The 18,067-nt window shown below is 47.9% G+C and overlaps 1 protein-coding gene across 9 annotated transcripts in view; it reads left to right on the top strand.

Annotated features, from left to right (window-relative positions):
- Positions 1–13,802, top strand: part of GREB1 (growth regulating estrogen receptor binding 1) — a 162,845-nt gene extending 149,043 nt beyond the window's left edge. For 3 of the 9 annotated variants that reach the window (XM_054548386.2, XM_054548387.2, XM_054548385.2), the window contains exons 26-33: positions 31–192; positions 1,990–2,194; positions 3,083–3,257; positions 4,328–4,546; positions 5,461–5,596; positions 8,135–8,335; positions 9,078–9,216; positions 10,701–13,790. In XM_054548386.2, coding sequence (XP_054404361.1) covers positions 31–192; positions 1,990–2,194; positions 3,083–3,257; positions 4,328–4,546; positions 5,461–5,596; positions 8,135–8,335; positions 9,078–9,216; positions 10,701–10,864 — 1,401 coding nt within the window. In that variant the 3' untranslated portion in view covers positions 10,865–13,790. Of the gene's footprint in view, positions 1–30; positions 193–1,989; positions 2,195–3,082; positions 3,258–4,327; positions 4,547–5,460; positions 5,597–8,134; positions 8,336–9,077; positions 9,217–10,700 lie in introns of those variants that run through there. The other 6 variants (XM_054548394.2, XM_054548389.1, XM_054548390.2 and 3 more) reach the window with 6 other exon arrangements.
- The last annotated feature ends 4,265 nt before the right edge of the window (positions 13,803–18,067 follow it).

Raw genomic sequence — 18,067 nt, 5'->3', positions numbered from 1 at the left:
GCAAGCTCTGTCCTTTCCCCCACACCCCAGCTGTATGAGTCCACCCTGCACGCCTTTGCCTTCTCTTACTCCATGCTAGGAGAAGAGATCCAGCTGCACTTCATCATCCCCAAGTCCAAGGAGCACCACTTTGTCTTCAGCCAACCTGGAGGCCAGCTGGAGAGCATGCGACTGCCCCTCGTGACAGACAAGGTACTGGCTCAGAGACCTAGTGGGGCAGATCCAAGTGGCTTCAACTGGGGACTGAGCCGGGGACTAGAGATAGAGCTTCCTGTGAGGGAGTGCAGACACTGATACAGGGACTGAACTTGGAGGAGGCTGGTGTCGCACACGGGCTCTGGAGTCACTCCAATTCAAGCCTCAGCCTTGCTCTACCATTTACTAGTTTTGTTATTTGAACATGTCACTTAATATCTACAAGCCTTGGTTTCCTCATTGTAACGTTGGACAGTAGCAACTTGTAAAAGCTTGTGGTGAGAACTGTTTGGAAAAACTGATGAAAGGCCCTAGCTCCGTGTCCGGAAGATAACAGGAGCTGGGTAGATGTTCATCCCCTCCCTGTCTTTTCTTGAATGCTCTGCCAGGTAACATTTTGCATAGGCTTAGGTAGATAGGACAGCACAGTGAATCCCTAGGGCCCATTACCAACTCCAGCAATTGCTAACTCATGGCCAGCCTTGTTTCATCTGTCCCTCTCTCCTCTTCTGCCTTCCTGTTTTGTTTGGAAGTAAACCCTAGACCTCAAATCATGTCATCTACCTACACATATTTATACCCATAGATATAGATATTTCAGTGTGTCTCTCTAAAAGACACATTTCCTTTATCTTTTGAAGAGATCGTTCTGAATGTTCCATTGTCTCTCACCATTCTTACGGAGATGCTCCTTGTAGAGCTTTTGGTTTGACAGTGCTCACCTGATCGCCTCCGAGTCATTTGGCTGCTCTTTAACCAGCCCCACTCAAGGCAGGCCATGTGGAGAAGCTGCTTTTCCTTCTCCAGAGTGCTAGGCACCTGTGGAGTTGCACCTGGCCTTTCAGACCTAGCAGCCTGTTATTAAGCAATGAAAATATTTGTAATGTACCCAAGAGGACTTCATTGTTAGGTACCTCCTACCACGGGCTGGGGTTGGGTGTTGCAGTGAAATTCCATGGGTGAAATATGAGAGCTGGGGTTTCTCCACCACTCCACTCACCTTCCAGCCTTCCTGGCGGAGCTGGCCATGAGCACCAGCTGCATGCACAGTGTTGTGGCAGGTACTTTGAGGAATTCAGAGGGAGCAGAAGGCCTAGTTCTGCCAGATGAACTTACTGTTGAAGAAGGAGTTGAAGAAAACAGTTATTTACATAAAAGATATAACAACCCGAGTGGATAGCTAAGCTCTATGGGGCAGTGACTGGGGGGTGTTGTGCGTTCATAGTGTATGGAAAATTAAAGACATACAAGAATAATGTGTGCTTCGGGCACAATATTAGATTCTAATATGAGAGGGTAATGAATTTGGTTAATTGCTATATGCCAGTTAATTTCTGTTGCCTACGTATTCCCAAATAAGCATTAGCTTTGGAATCTGTGGGCTAGCAGTTTGGGCTTAGTTCAGCTGGATGGTTTTCTGGGCTCCGTTGTACTCACTCACTCGTGTCGATAGTGAGCCAGCAGGTTGTCTGCGGGCTGGCTGGTGGCCTCAGCTGGGCTGTTCAGCTCTCCTCCATGTGGTCTCTCATCGTCCAGCAGGCTAGCCCTGGTTTGTGCATGGGAGAGTTCTGAGAGGGCATGGAACATGTACGTCCTCTTGCGGCTATGCCCAGGACTGGCACAAGGCCATTTTTCCTCCCTTTTACTGGTAAAAGCAAGTCACAAGGCTGAAAATTCCAGCAGTATGGGAATGGTCATCATTCTTTGATGGAAAATGCTGCAGAGTCACATGTCAAGGGAACAATTGCAGCCACGTTTACAAACACTCTACCTCATGATACCTGTACTTTGCAGAGCCACGAATATATAAAAAGTCCGACATTCACTCCAACCACCGGCCGTCATGAACATGGGCTCTTTAATCTGTACCATGCAATGGATGGTGCCAGCCATTTGCACGTGCTGGTTGTCAAGGAATATGAGATGGCAATTTATAAGAAATATTGGCCCAACCACATCATGCTGGTGCTCCCCAGCATCTTCAACAGCGCTGGAGTTGGTGAGTGTCCTTTAACATCATCTACTCAGTCAAACTCCGTGAACGAACACTTGAGAGAGTATTCTAGAGACAAAAGTTAAACATGTGACATCAGGCCTTTTATTTTGGGACTTTTAAAGCTATTTTCATTTTGTTTGACTTTTTTATGCAGTCTTCTACCCGCACCTGTGCCCAGTGTTTCGTTATCCATTTAATCAATTTTCTTTCTTTCTCTTTCTTTCTTTCTTTCTCTTTCTTTCTCTCTCTCTCTCTCTCTCTCTCTCTCTCTCTTCTTTCTTCTTTCGTCTCTCTCTCTCTCTCTCTCTTTCTTTCTTTCTTCTTTCGTCTCTCTCTCTCTCTCTTTTTTTTTTTTTTTTTGAGATTGAGTCTCGTTCTGTCACCCAGGCTGGAGTGCAACGGCGTGATCTCGGCTCACTGCAACTTCCATCTTATGGGTTCAAGCGATTCTCCCGCCTCAGCTGCCTGAGTAGCTGGAATTACAGGCACCAGCCATGACGCCTGGCTAATTTTTGCATTTTTGTAGAGACAGGGTTTCACCATGTTGGCCAGGCTGGTCTTAAACTCCTGACCTCAGGTGATTGGCCTGCCTCGGCCCCCCAAACTGCTGGGATTATAGGCGTGAGCCACTGCCCCTGGCCAAATTGATATTTTCAATCGTTAGAGAAGAAAGCATAAGAAAGCAAATTTGTGTTCCACCTGGAGAGGAGTGTTTTCCTCCCTGTAGTTTTCTCTCCCTAGCCCATGGGCTGTGTTTTGTGGCAGGTGATTCATGTCAGGAAGGTCGGAGCTGGCTTGTCTGGGCGCCTCGACAGCAGGTCTGCCTGGGGTCTGTCTGCTGTGGGTGTGGGTGCAGGTCAGCCCTGAGTCCAGTTGCTTCGCCCACTGCAGGTGCCGCCCATTTCCTCATCAAGGAGCTGTCCTACCATAACCTGGAGCTCGAGCGGAACCGGCAGGAGGAGCTGGGGATCAAGCCGCAGGACATCTGGCCTTTCATTGTGATCTCTGATGACTCCTGCGTGATGTGGAACGTGGTGGACGTCAACTCTGCTGGGGAGAGAAGCAGGTGAGGTAACCTGAGAGCACCACCTCCTGCTACCCTACTAATGATGACCGAGTGTGCCCTCTTTGTATGGGGAATGTGCCCACCCCTGGAAGACCGGAGGGCCTCTCATAGTAAAAGGGGTGGTTGTGGTTCCCAGAGCCCTGGGTGTGGTAAAAGTGAGCTCATGTGCCAAGCCTGGCTTGCTTTTAATTTTAAAAAATTGTTATTGGGCCGGGCGCGGTGGCTCACGCCTGTAATCCCAGCACTTTGGGAGGCTGAGGCGGGTGGATCACGAGGTCAGGAGATCGAGACCATCCTGGCTAACACGGTGAAACCCTGTCTATACTAAAAATACAAAAAAAATTAGCTGGGCATGGTGGCGGGCACCTGTAGTCCCAGCTACTCGGGAGGCTGAGGCAGGAGAATGGCATGAACCTGGGAGGCGGAGCTTGTAGTAAGTGGAGATGGCGCCACTGCACTCCAGCCTGGGAGACAGAGCCAGAATCCGTCTCAAAAAAAAAGAAAAGAAAAGAAAAAGAAATTGTTATTGAAGTATAATACAGAAAATCACACTATCCATTTAGTATAATATATAGACAAAAAGGAAAGTATAATACATATACATATAATACATGTGTTCCCAAGCTGAACACATTCATTTAACCTACTCTGATATTAAGAAAGGGACATTGCTGCCCCCCAGAAAATCCCTTCCTGCTGCCCCCAGCCCCACCCCTCCTCACTAGCCTGACTGCTGACTCCTAGCTTTATTTTTATTTGCTGTGTGGCTTTAGGCAAATGGCTAAATCATGTTGGGTTCTAGTTTCCTCATCTGTGATTAATACCTATGCCATGGGGTTGTTGTGAGAATTGACTAAATTATGGTCTGCAAATGTGTTCAGCACATAGAAGAAATGAGCACCCGTGGGAAGCGCCCAGCAGGGTGCCTGGCCCTGGGGGGGACTGTGCGGGGCACCGGCCCGTCCAGGTGTTCATGGCAGTCTGAGAGCCGGTGCCACACTGCCTGGTCGCAAGGACCTTGCTGCTGCTCGTGTGGCAGCCTAGGGACTCACTCTCCCTCCTTCAAGCAGAGAGTTCTCCTGGTCGGAAAGGAATGTGTCTTTGAAGCACATCATGCAGCACATCGAGGCGGCCCCCAACATCATGCACTATGCCCTGCTGGGCCTGCGGAAGTGGTCCAGCAAGACCCGGGCCAGTGAGGTGCGAGAGCCCTTCTCCCGCTGCCACGTGCACAACTTCATCATCCTGAACGTGGACCTGACCCAGAACGTGCAGTACAACCAGAACCGGTGAGCTCCTGCACCTGGGGCAGAGGAGGCGGCGGCCCTGGGGGTGCAGAGTCCTGAGTGAGGGCAGCCTCGGGCTGCAGAGGCGTCCTGGCTGTGAGCACTGACCTGGCCTTTCTCTTCATTGTCCCAGTTTTTTTAGTGCTGAATAATTTTGAGTATTTGCAGATCATTCAGCTTCATTCACCAATTCTCATGATGCTTTATTGAGTGAGTTATATTGGACTATGTGTTTTTCTTGCCTTTTTGGTTCATTCTCCCAATACGTTGCTTTTTAGGAGCTTTAGCACTGAAGAAAATGATAATTTCTGTAGGTTTCTGTACATATCTAGTCACAGAAGTGCTCACATCTCCAGAGGATTCAATTGCTTAGTGTTCGTGGAGTACCTCTCTACGCTGGGCAGTGGGCCACGGCCTGCGTCAGCCTCTCAAAGAGGGTGGGTTTTGGAGCCAGACTGACTGAGCCTCCAGGAACTGGGGTTCTGCTGCATATTATCTTTGCAGCGCAGGCAGGCCACTCAACTCCAAGCCCTATTCTTCTTAGCTGTAAAAAGCAGCTCATGTTTTTACCCTGGGAGGTTTTTGGTTGCTTTCTTTTTCACCGATGCGTGAGGTCGTGTTGGTAACATTTCTCACGTGCACTTGGTCTTTGGCCTCTGGTCATCACCTTGTGTGGTTTAAGCATGAGGTACACACTGCCTTTCCCGTGCAGAGATGGCCCTCTCTGTCTTGTGGGTTTTCGTTGTCTGTTTTGCCTCATATTTCCCCTAGAGTAAGGAAGGTCTTGAGGCAAGAATGAAGCCCACTCCACCTTCATAGCCCCCTACGATGGGGACCCACACTCTAGGTGCTGGGGGCAGTGACGGAGGGTGTGAGCTGTGCCCCATCAGACCCACCCCTCCTCTGGCCCTGAGTAGGTTCCTGTGTGACGATGTAGACTTCAACCTGCGGGTGCACAGCGCTGGCCTCCTGCTCTGCCGGTTCAACCGCTTCAGCGTGATGAAGAAGCAGATCGTGGTGGGCGGCCACAGGTCCTTCCACATCACATCCAAGGTGAGCTCCTCGCTGCTGGGCAGGCCTCTGTGTCCACCGCCTGGGCTGCCCTGGCATGCACACTGAGAGTAGGAGCCATCGAGGGAGGCCATGTTTCTTTCAAGTGCATGGGGCAGGGCCCTACTCGGTGGGGTCAGTAAAGGTTTTTAATCGGCATTGAGCCCTGGGAAATGACAGGGTCCATGGGGTCTCTCTTCTACCTCTGATATTAACCAGTATCCTGCAAGCTTCTGCTGGGTGCAAGGCTACAACCAAACCTTCCTGTGTGTTCTCACCCACCCCAGCTGGGTGAGGTCTCAGGCCACGCTCTTCCTTGGGCCCCTGGGATGGTGCCTGGTTGCATAACTATTTGAATGGCTGTGCAGGCTGGCCCCGTGGTCATACTGTGTGTCTACTGGGCAGCCTCAGGGTGGGCAGAGACCTGGTATGATTATGTGTGTTCCAGCTGAGCAGGCCTGGGGAATTAAGATGTAAAATCACAGCAAGTCTTGATAGCTCTGTGTCTTCCAGGAAGCAATGCAGCAGGTGTGTCTCTGCCCGAAGTTCTCCCCAGTCACGTGGGCCAGAGCCCCTTTCTCTGTCACTTCTGCCTGTCTTGATCCTGCCCTAATGCCACCAGCTGACTTTCCAGCCTCTATCCCTCCTTGTCTCTGTAAACTCCTGATGGAGTTAGCTATGCTGAGGTGGGCTGGATCTGAATTGGGACACCAGCTCCATCTCCACTGACCCCCAGAGGCAGGGATTGCCCCTTTTCAGGGAGTGTGGGGCCTCTCCTCATTTCTTTTGCAAAGTAACAAGACCTTTAAATAAAGGCCCCCACTTACAGCATCATTGAGATCTTAAAATTGTGTGAGGTTTGTTGTTTAATCAGGGAGAACAGACACCTTTACCAGGTCTCCACCAAAGGGCCAGATGTGCCTTTAAAATGAACTTTTCTTTTATGTCCTTCAGTGTCATTTTTAAACTCTTAGGTATTTTATCTTTATTATTTGAACATAATCTTAATTTTCTATTATGTTCAATTGCATATTGGTTATACATAAGAAAGCTAGTCATGTCTTATAATCTTTCATGTGAGTGAAATCACTGCATTGTTTTCATTTATTCACTAAATATTTAGTGAGCAGCCAATCCCCATGCTCAGGAGTACACAGCCCAGCAGCTGGGGCAGATGTTAGACACATGGCTAGTTAAGGGCCATCGGGAGAAGCACCACAAAGGTGAAGTGTGTCGCGGGGAGACCTGAGTCTGTGGGAGTCCCTGGGGAAGTGATGTTAAAGCAGAGACCTGGAGGAAGAGAGTGAGCCGCGTGCCCAGGCAGGGGCATGGGCAGGGGCATGGGCAGAGGCAGGGGCAGGGACATGGGCAGGGGCATGGGCAGAGGCAGGGGCAGGGACATGGGCAGGGGTAGAGGCAGGGGCAGAGGCAGGGACAGGGACAGAGGCAGGGACAGGGACAGAGGCAGGGGCAGGGACAGAGGCAGGGGCAGAGGCAGGGGCAGGGGCAGAGACAGAGGCAGGGGCAGGGGCAGAGGCAGAGGCAGGGGCAGGGACATGGGCAGGGGTAGAGGCAGGGGCAGGGACATGGGCAGGGACAGAGGCAGGGGCAGGGACAGAGGCAGGGACAGGGACAGAGGCAGGGACAGGGACATGGGCAGGGGTAGAGGCAGGGGCAGGGGTAGAGGCAGGGGCAGGGGCAGGGACAGAGGCAGGGGCAGGGACATGGGCAGGGACAGGGGCAGAGGCAGGGGCAGGGACAGAGGCAGGGACAGGGACATGGGCAGGGGTAGGGGCAGGGGCAGGGACAGAGGCAGGGGCAGGGACAGAGGCAGGGTCAGGGACATGGGCAGGGACAGAGGCAGGGGCAGGGGCAGGGACAGAGGCAGGGTCAGAGGCAGGGGCAGGGTCAGAGGCAGGGGCAGGGACAGGATGCCTTCAGTGGGTGAAGGTGCAGAAGGGTAGGAGCCAGGAGGTCGGTATGGAGGAAGGGAAGGAGGATGACGGAGAGGAGCTGGGGAAGTAGGCAGGCCTTCCCAGCTATGGGAAAGTTCCAGACTTTTCTCTAGGACTCACAGGAGGGAAGCCAGCGAGAGTCATTTACATAGATGTAAACGTGTTGGTGATGGAGCAAGAGCCTGTGGCTCAGATGCCGGCTGTGGGTGGGAAGAGCCCCGGGGCTGGGCGGGACGGGGACAGGATCTTTGGTGGGGAGCTGGCCACTCCCAGAGGCTTGCATCCCCCAGATCCACGGGTTCTCTTGTTTTCTCTAGACCAGAAAGCCGGTTTCCGGCATGGAATGATCAGTGTCTATAATTCTTACTGATTGCGTTGATTCGTTTTGACATGTCTCTTTCATGTTTCCTTTGAGTAAAACCTAATCTTTCTCAACAGAGAAGTTTATTCTTGAAGTATGTGTTCTCAGTTCATTCCCCTGAGCGACACAAGCTTCCATGCCTGGGCCACCAGTGCAGCCCAGAAGCCGTGGGAAGGTCCTCGCCCTTCAGGGCGGTAGTGGCCTGACACCCCCCTTCCCGTGCAGGTGTCTGATAACTCTGCGGCGGTCGTGCCGGCCCAGTACATCTGTGCCCCAGACAGCAAGCACACGTTCCTCGCGGCGCCCGCCCAGCTCCTGCTGGAGAAGTTCCTGCAGCACCACAGCCACCTCTTCTTCCCGCTGTCCCTGAAGAACCATGACCACCCAGTGCTGTCTGTCGACTGTTACCTGAACCTGGGATCTCAGGTGACTTTCAGAGAGGGTGCTGTCGAATCCCTAATTCAGAGAAATCTCTAGAACCAATGGGCTGGAATCTGGTACTCTGAATCCTAAGTCCTCAACTCCTTCATCTCGGGGTTGACCCCACTTTATAGCTTTTGCTGTTCAGCTGAGAGAGCTGAGGTGCTTTGCCCGGAAGTAAGAAGATAGGAAGTCAGCCCAATTCTGATGCCCAAACATTTTTTTTTTTTTTTTTGAGATGGAGTTTCGCTCTTGTTGCCCAGGCTGCAGTGCAATGGCACAATCTCAGCTCACTGCAACCTCTGCCTCCCAGATTCAAGTGATTCTCCTGCCTCAGCCTCCCAAGTGGCTGGGATTACAGGCACATGCCACCATGCCTGGCTAATTTTTGTATTTTTAGTAGAGACAGGGTTTCACCATGCTGGCCAGGCTGGTCTCCAACTCCTGACCTCAGGGGATCCACCCGCCTCGGCCTCCCAAAATGCTGGGATTACAAGTGTGAGCCACCACACTCGGCCTAAATATTCTGATTCTTAGATGAACTCATGACTAGATAAATCTGGATAAAACTTCCAGAATTTATTTTGCAGATACAGATTTGGAAATAACATGAAAATATTGTCTCTGGCCCCCCAAAAATCTTGAGCTGGACCAAGCAGTTGGTATTTACTAGATGCAAACCTGTAGTATAACGTTACTGAGCATTTCATAGAAAACGGTGCCCTCTCTTGGATTTCTTCTTTTTCAGATTTCTGTTTGCTATGTGAGCTCCAGGCCCCACTCTTTAAACATCAGCTGCTCGGACTTGCTGTTCAGTGGGCTGCTGCTGTACCTCTGTGACTCTTTTGTGGGAGCTAGCTTTTTGAAAAAGTTTCATTTTCTGAAAGGTAACTTTTGTACTCTTAACTCTGCACCTTGTCTTCAATGGCTGTAGTCACCGGGTACCCTGAGGAGGGGACCTTTGGTCCTAGTCTTTATTTGCCCATGGGTAAACTGAGGATCAGAGCGGGAAGTGACTGCCTCAGCCACCCAGCGAAGTGCAAGAGAGCTGGGATTTGATCCCCGGGGGCTCTCTTTCCCCTTTACCTGTTTGGGTAGAGGCAAGACACATCCCCCTTTCTTTTAGATGAATTGCAGACATTTTTTAGCCTTTGTGTTTCTTTTCTTTCTTTCTTTCTTTCTTTTTTTTGAGATGGAGTCTCGCTCTGTCACCTTGGCTGGAGTGCAGTGGCACGATCTTGGCTCACTGCAACTTCTGCCTCCCGGGTTCAAGTGATTCTCGTGCCTCAGCCTCCTGAGTATCTGGGATTACAGGTCCCCGCCACCACGCCCAGCTAATTTTTTATTTTTAGTAGAGACAGGGTTTCGCCATGTTGGCCAGGCTGGTCTCGAACTCCCGACCTCAGGTGATCCACCTGCCTCAGCCTCCCAAAGTGTTGAGATTACCAGTGTGAGCCACCGCACCAGCCATCTGTGTTCTTTTCCAACCCAAATCCTTCACATCAGTGTCCCAGTCATTGCTGACACTCTTCCTCCTGGTAGACGAGTCTTCCTCCTCGTCCTGGGAGGTGCCGCACCACCTTGGCTTTTACACCAGTCTTCCTCTTGTCTGCACCAGCTTGGTTGAGAATAACAAGCACTTGTTCTGCATGACTTGAAAACACGATTTCCAGTCTACATTTCCAATCCTGCTCAGATCCCTAGCTGACCTTCGCTTTCCTTGGTGGCCCTTGGCTCTGACCTTCCCCTCTAGCAGGCACTGAATGAGCACCAGCAGCATCTAAGGCCTTGGGAAAGATCAAGAGGTTTCTACAGCAGTCTCTGCCTTGGGAAACATTTCATCTAAAGGGAGGACTGGACACAAAGGTGGGGAGGGAGCAGAGAGGGAAAGTGTGGAGGAGACCGGGTTGAGGTGTCACCACATGCTGGGAGTTGAGAAGAAGGAGAATTCTTGTGGCTGGCACGTGGGACAGTGGGGGCTGCCCCAGGCCTGGATGGATGGCAGAAGAGGGGGATGGAGCTGTAAGGTGGGGTAGGTAGGGTGGGGTATGTGAGCTACCAGCTGGGGCTGAGGATGCTTGGTTTGCGATTCGACCAGCCTCTCTCCTTCCTCTCCGCACCTCGGTTCAGTCCCTGCTCAGCTTTCCTTCTGCCTCCGTGTTTTCTCCCCCGCACACCTGCCACATCCCAGCCACACTCCTGTCTCGCTGATTGTACATCATCCCGAAAGAAGCAAGAGGCCGACTTGGACGCCGTCTCTGCCCTTCCCAGCAGCGCCCTGTTTTGTCATTGCAAGTAGAATCCGGGCAGCCGCTTTCTTCTGGATAAACTTACCTTTTCCCTTCCCACACCTCTGCCGTTGTCCACGCAGGTGCGACCTTGTGTGTCATCTGTCAGGACCGGAGCTCACTGCGCCAGACGGTCGTCCGCCTGGAGCTCGAGGATGAGTGGCAGTTCCGGCTGCGCGATGAGTTCCAGACCGCCAATGCCAGGGAAGACCGGCCGCTCTTTTTTCTGACCGGACGACACATCTGAGGAAGACAGCGGCGAGTTTTCTGGAAGAGATGAGTGCTCAGAGCCCTCATGCTGTTGAGGCTAAAGGGAGGCCTGGAACTGTGGGGCGTTTGACTGGAATGGACCCCAGGGACTGTCCAGGCGCAGCCCCTCCTAGTACACATGGGCCCCGGAGGCTGTGGTCCTGGGAGCCAGAAAAAGACTCCGCAGTGGGTGGGAATGAAAACTTGAGACTCCCAAGTTCTGGGCCAGCCCATTGCCCTGGGCTGTTTTAAAGCCCATTTCACGAGGAACAGAGATTTACTTCCTGTCCTGCCATTCGTGTGCTTCCATGGACAAACCTGATTTTATTCTCTTAGTTCTAAAGAATCTTGGGTTATTTTGTAGTGGTGCCAGTATTTCAGTAGATGGGATTTCAGCCAAGTAGGTTCCCCTGTAACCTCCTACAAAGCAATATTCCAAAGGAACATTTTAACTGTAAAGGCTGGAGACAAGAAAAAATAAGTAGATCGTTTTAATAACAATTATTTAATTGCCTATAAGTTTGCTGTTTCAGAGGCTAGCCCAAAGGCATCAAATTTAATAAAGTTAAACAAATTGATTTACTTCAGAGCAAATATGATCCTATTAAAATAATATAGGGTAAATACCCTACCTCTTAGAAAGGGCAAAAATGCAAAGAAGCTTTCTTTAAAACTAAAAGGGTTTTTTTGGGGGGGGTTGGGGGGAGGAAATAAGGCTAACAGAGGTTGACCTAAAATTAGCCTTACAAAGGAGAAAGGACTACATTGCTTACTTGAAACAAACAATGAAAACAACCAAAGTGATATATAAAATAGTTGATGAGAACTAGACTTATGACTGTAATTTACTGGAGTTTAGTTTTCAGTTCCTAAAGTAGCTCATTTTCTCTTACTAATGTTTGGTTCCTCAGGGAAGAATCTCACTTGACTAGAGAGGAGGTGGGAACAGAAGAGAGAAGGAGGCAGGGAGATATATTTCTTAGGGCTCACCCCTTCACACACTGACAGAATGTTTTTTTGTTTGTTTGTTTGTTTGTTTGTTTGTTTTTGAGAAGGAGTCTTGCTCTGTCGCCCAGGCTGGAGTGCAGTGGTGCGATCTCGGCTCACTGCAAGCTCCGCCTCCCGGGTTCACGCCATTCTCCTGCCTCAGCCTCCCTAGTAGCTGGGACTACAGGCGCCCACCACCACGCCCAGCTAATTTTTTGTGTTTTTTAGTAGAGACGGGGTTTCACCATGTTAGCCAGGATGGTCTCGATCTCCTGACCTCATGATCCGCCCGCCTCGGCCTCCTGAAGTGCTGGGATGACAGGCGTGAGCCACCGCGCCCGGCCCAGAATGGTTTTTAAAGCCACAGTTGAGAGGCCACCCATTGCCTGGCGCCTGGACAGTGATCATCTTGTTCATCTTGTTCAGTCCTTTCTTGTGTGATTGGAATTATTAGTCCCCTTTGAAAGATGAGAAGGTTGAGATGCAAAGAGTCTACCTTTCCAAGTTCTCACTGCTGGAAAGAGCTGGAAGTACAGTTCAAATTTCTGGCTTCTGGACTCTGCAGTCCAGGTCTCCCTTCTCCCACTCGCCTACCCTCAATGCCACACTGTTTTTGAAGTGGCACATAACTTGAAGGAAAAGTTTAAAGACAGTTCAATTTAATCATCAGAATGCATTCTTTTTTTTTTTTTTCGAGACGGAGTTTCACTCTTGCTGCCCAGGCTGGAGTGCAATGGTGCAATGATCTCGGCTCACTGCAACCTCTGCCTCCTGGGTTCAAGTGATTCTCCAGCCTCAGCCTCCCGAGTAGCTGGGATTATGGGCACCCACCACCATGCCCAGCTAATTTTTGTATTTTTTTTTTAGTAGAGATGGGGTTTCGCCATGTTGGCCAGGCTGGTCTTGTGAACTCCTGGCCTCAGGTGATCTGCCCACCTCATCCTCCCAAAGTGCTGGGATTACAGGCATGAGCCACTGCGCCTGGCCTCAGAATGCATTCTTACACATCTATCCTAGACATTTATAAGCACTCTAATGGATAACAATCCAAGAATAAATGATTGTAAAAGATGATGCTGAAGAGTTGATGTCAATCTTTTTTTCCTAAGAAAAAAAGTCCACAAGTATTAAATATTTAGATCAATGTTTATAAAATGATCACTTTGTATATCTCATTATTCCTGTTTTGGAATAAAAACTGACCTTCTTCAATCATATACTTGTCTTTTGTAAATAGCAGCTTTTGTGTCATTCTGCCCACTTTATTAGTTAATTTAAATTCGAAAAAACCCCCAAACTAATATTCTTGTCTGTTTCAGTCTTATAAATAAAACTTATAATGCATGTATTGTTTTGTTGGTGAGTATTCATAGCATTGTTTCGAGATAAGGTAGTGTGGCTAGTCATCTCTGGGGACTAGCTCCTTAAAATGGATAGTTTTGGAAAAGAAATAAGAACAAAACCGTAAAAGTGGAATATATTAACATGTTGCAGAATTCCTGAGGATAAAAAGGCAGACTGCATTGGACGTGCAGGAGAACAAATATGGAGGAAAACAGCTCAGAATGTGCAGAGAAGCCTGCCACCAAGGGAAGATAGTTTGGGGGGACTCTGAGCTTCACGGTGGCTGCAAAGGGCGGAAGGGACCTGGGGCATTTATCTGGATGATCACCAGGAGGAGCGGTTTGGAGCAGCCAGCCTGGTTGATTCCCTGCAGCATTTCCCACCACGCTTCCCATACTCCACTGACCTGGGCTAAGCATGCGGCCTTGGCTAAGGCCAGTGGCCCGCTTGCTCACTGCCCATCAGCTCCCTGGACCCTGCCAGGCAAGTGCCCACTCAGGCCTGCTGCCCCTCATGCCAGGAGTGCTCATCCCTTGGACTCTCCCACACTCTGATGTTCTCTTGCTACTCGTAAGTCACCTTCCCAATGAGGCCATCCCATATTGGGGAACTACTAACATAGAATACATTTTTGCTATTTTTGTCTCTTTCTGTGAAGGTAGGAATTCTGTAAGAAACATTCAGTGCTGCATGCCCAGAGCTTTGGATTTGCCCAGTTCTTGGTATATGCTCATTCACTGCCCACTCAGTGAATGAATGAATCTCTCATACCCGCAATGATCTTAACATGGGAGCAGGGGTGGGAGTGATCAGTGATGGAGAAACTACGAAAATAGTGAAGTCGAGCTGAAATTTTTGATTTACGGGGTCGGCACTGATTAATATGCTGGTAGAAAAGTAACATTTAAATATGCATGTTAAGCATTTCGGATGACCACTGGGAGAAAAGAAAGGATGTCCAACATCTAAAACATTAAAGGGAAGACAGCAAAGACCAAATCAACAAAATCCAACATAAGGAAAGAACAGTTGGGGATGGGGAGAACAACAGGAAATCTTGGCAAATAAGAAACAAAATTAGATGGCTGGTGTGTGTCCATTTGTGTGTTACTATAAAGGAGTACCTGAGACTGGGTAATTTATAAGAGGTTTATTGGCTCACGGTTCTGCAGGCTGTATAGGAAGCATGGTGCTGGCATGCTCCTGGTGAAGGCTTCAGGAAGCTTCCAATCACGGTGGAAGGTGAAGGGGAGCAGACACATCACATTGTGAGAGCAGGAGCAAGAGAGAGGTGGGGAGGTGCCGCACACTTTTAAACAACCAGATCTCACGTGAACTCAGAGGGAGAACCCACTCATCCTGAGGACAACACCAAGCAATCTAAGCACCATGGAATCTGCCCCCCATGACCTAACAGCTCCCACCAGGCCCCACCTCCAACATTGGGGATCACATTTCAACATGAGATTTGGAGGGGACAAACATCCAAACATATCAACAGTCAAAAGAAATATAAGTGGATTAAATTTACCTAATAATAGATTGAGGTGATCAGATTGGATTGAGAAAGCTAATCAGAATAGAATTTAATATTTTGATCGCAAACTTAGGTAGACATGCCCACATGCTATGAAATATATAAAGTGAGAACTGTTAGAAATATGAGAGGAGGGGCGGGCATGGTGGCTCAACGTCTGTAATCCCAACACTTTGGGAGGCTAAGGTGGGAGAAGTGCCTGAGCTCGGGAGTTAGAGACCAGCCTGGGCAACATGGCAAGACCCCACCTCTATAAAAATATATATATATGAGAAGAATGCATAATTTCTGTAGTCGTAAATGGAGAACACTCCATCTCTCTTAGAAACAGAGGAAGGAGACCAGTAGAAATGAAATTTGATGGGCATAGAAAGTGTTGGACATAAAGTTACCTTCAAATGAGAGAGTTCTGTGTTACAGAAATCATTCCAGAAAATCAAAATGTTCTGGAACTAGAGAGTAGTGATTGCTACACAACGTTGTGAATATGCTAAATGTCAATAATAGTAAATTTTTTGGTATATTTTACTACCATAAAATAAAACTTCCAGAGCATTGGAAAATATAGACATCTGTACTTCTGCAAGGCCAGAAATAACACTAATCCCAAACCAGTTAAGAATAATAAATACATTAAAGAGAATTATGGTTCCAGTTTCTTTTTTTCTTTAAGAAAGAGGTTTTTTTAAACTACTCATACAATTTGTATATTTTTTAACTTTTGTGGGTACACAGTAGGTGTATATACTTATGGGGTACATGAGATCTTTTGCTACAGGCATAAAATGTATAATACATCAGGGTAAATGTGGTATCCATCACCTCAAGCATTTCCTGTTTCTATATGTTATAAACAACTATACTCTTATTTTTAAACATTTAATAAATTATTGACTATAGTCATCCTGTTGTGCTATCAAATACTAGATCTTATTCATTCTCGCTAACTATATTTTTGTACTCATTACCCATCCCTACACCCCTTTCCCCAAATGCTGTTCCCAGCTTTTGCTAACCATCATTCTACTCTCTATCTCTATGAGTTCAATTGTTTTAATTTTCTTAGCTCACACAAATAAGTGAGAACATTTAGTTTATCCTGTGGCTGGCTTATTTCCCTTAACATAATGACCTCCAGTTCCAGCCATGTTGTTGCAGATGACAGGACCTCATTCTTTTTTTTTTTTTTTTTTTTTTTTTCCTGAGACGGAGTCTTGCTCTGTCGCCATGCTGGAGTGCGGTGGTGTGATCTCAGCTCACTGCAACCTTAGCCTCCTGGGTTCAATTGATTCTCCTGCCTCAGACTCCCGAGTAGCTGGGACTATAAGCACCCACCACCACGCCCAGCTAATTTTTGTGTTTTTAGTGGAGACGGGGTTTCACCATGTTGGCCAGGATGGTCTTGATCTCTTGACCTCGTGATCCGCCCGCCTCAGCCTCCCAAACTCATTTTTTTTTTTTTTATGGCTGAATAGTACCCTATTGTGTATATGTATCCCATTTTCTTTATCCATTCATTTGTTGACAGACACTTAGGTTGCTCCAAATCTTGGCTTTTTTGAATAGTGCTGCAATAAACATGGAGCACATTGCAGAATTTATTTCACAGTTATTTGTATATTTAGATTTTATCCAGTTCTAAAATGTACATTCTGGGAAATTATCTGTTTCATAAAAACCTTCAAGTTTTCTGGCATAAATTTAAACATTATATATTTGTGTGGTAATTTTAAGAATCTCTTTACTATCTTCATTTCTCTTTTTTAGTGTCATATCTCTGTCTTCTCATTTTTCTGGTTAGGTCTTGCCAAAAACTTATTTTTTTTAAAGTCTTATTTATTTTTAAAGTTTTATTTTTAAGGATTTAGGAGGTACAAGTGCAGGTTTCTTACATGTATGTATTATGTAGTGGTGAAGTCTGGACTTCTAGTGAACCCATCACCTGAAGAGTGAACATTGTATCCAATAGGTAGAAAATGTGTAAGACCTCTGTGAAGATAGCTATAAAACATTCATGAAAGAAATAAAAGAAGATAGATAAAATTAAATATAGAAAAGACTATGTCCTAATGGAAAGATTCAGTATTATCAAACTACCAATTCCTTCCCCAACCCTGCCCCAAATTAACTTATAAGTTCAATACAAGGCTAATCTGAATCCCAACCAGATTGTTTCTGGAAGCTGCCTATTGAGATTGACATTCTCACTCTGAATCCAGATGTAAGACAAAAGAGTAGTTAAACAAATGAAGACCAAAATGTCCCCTGTTGTATCAGTAAGGCAGATGTAGGCATATCAGTATCAACAAGGTTTCCAGTACTGAAGCTGGAATTAGGCCTTCCTACCTGGCCGCAAGCAGCAGACACCATGTGGGGTCTCGTCCATACAAATGTACAGCTTGGAAGAGCAGGCAGGATCCTGTGCTCCACCAGCAGGCTGGGTCCAGGGGCAGAGGGAAGGAGTAGATTGCTGAGTTATGCAGGCCAGCTTCTTCCCTGAACCTATAACATAGGTTACTTCTTTGCCCATGGCGAAGGGTAAGTGAGGAGGTAGAGAGAAGCTAGAAATGTTACATTAATGGTGTTCCCTGCATGTAGGAGGAAATATCAGAAGTTGGGAACAAATGTTTCCTGTTAGCTTACCTCAGTTTTTGATTCCCTAACCCACTGGGCTTGACCATTAAGCCTACAGTCAGCATAGGCTGACCCCTAGGGGGATGAACAGTCCTTGGGGGAAGCTCTGCTCTCATTTTTAAGACCACGTCCCCAAAAACAATGTTTGCTTTTTCTGAATCTTCCTTGAAGCCCTTGATGGTGCTGTAGACTTGACCCCAGGAGGTGGCCGTGTGTTTAGGAGGGAGGTGTCCTGAGATGAAGGGACCGGGACCCTGCACAGACCCTTGCCCTTATAATGATGTTCTATGACAAGAACCAGTGACAATTTTTTACACTGTTAAGCTACTGCAATTTCAGGGTTCATTTGTGATGTTGGCATTACTTAACCTATCTTGATGAGCAGTGTGAATTGTGCCTGCTAGGATTATGCAACTTGATGGCCCTGAGAGATGTTCCAATAACCATCTGCTAACAAAATGGAGATGTCCCTGTGATATGGTTTGACTGTGTCCCTACCCAAATTTTATCTTGAATTGTAGCTCCCATAATTTCCGCATATCGTGGGAGGGACCTGGTGGGAGATAATTGAATCATGGGGGCAGTTTTCCCCATACTGTTCTTGTGGTCATGAATAAGTCTCATGAGATCTGATGGTTTTATAAGGGAAAAGCCATTTCACTTGGTTCTCATTTCTCTCTTGTCTGCCACCATGTAAGA

The sequence above is a fragment of the Pongo abelii genome, chromosome 12, assembly GCF_028885655.2.
Source record: "Pongo abelii isolate AG06213 chromosome 12, NHGRI_mPonAbe1-v2.0_pri, whole genome shotgun sequence".
NCBI lineage: Eukaryota > Metazoa > Chordata > Mammalia > Primates > Hominidae > Pongo > Pongo abelii.
This window is presented reverse-complemented; position numbering and strand designations above follow the sequence as displayed.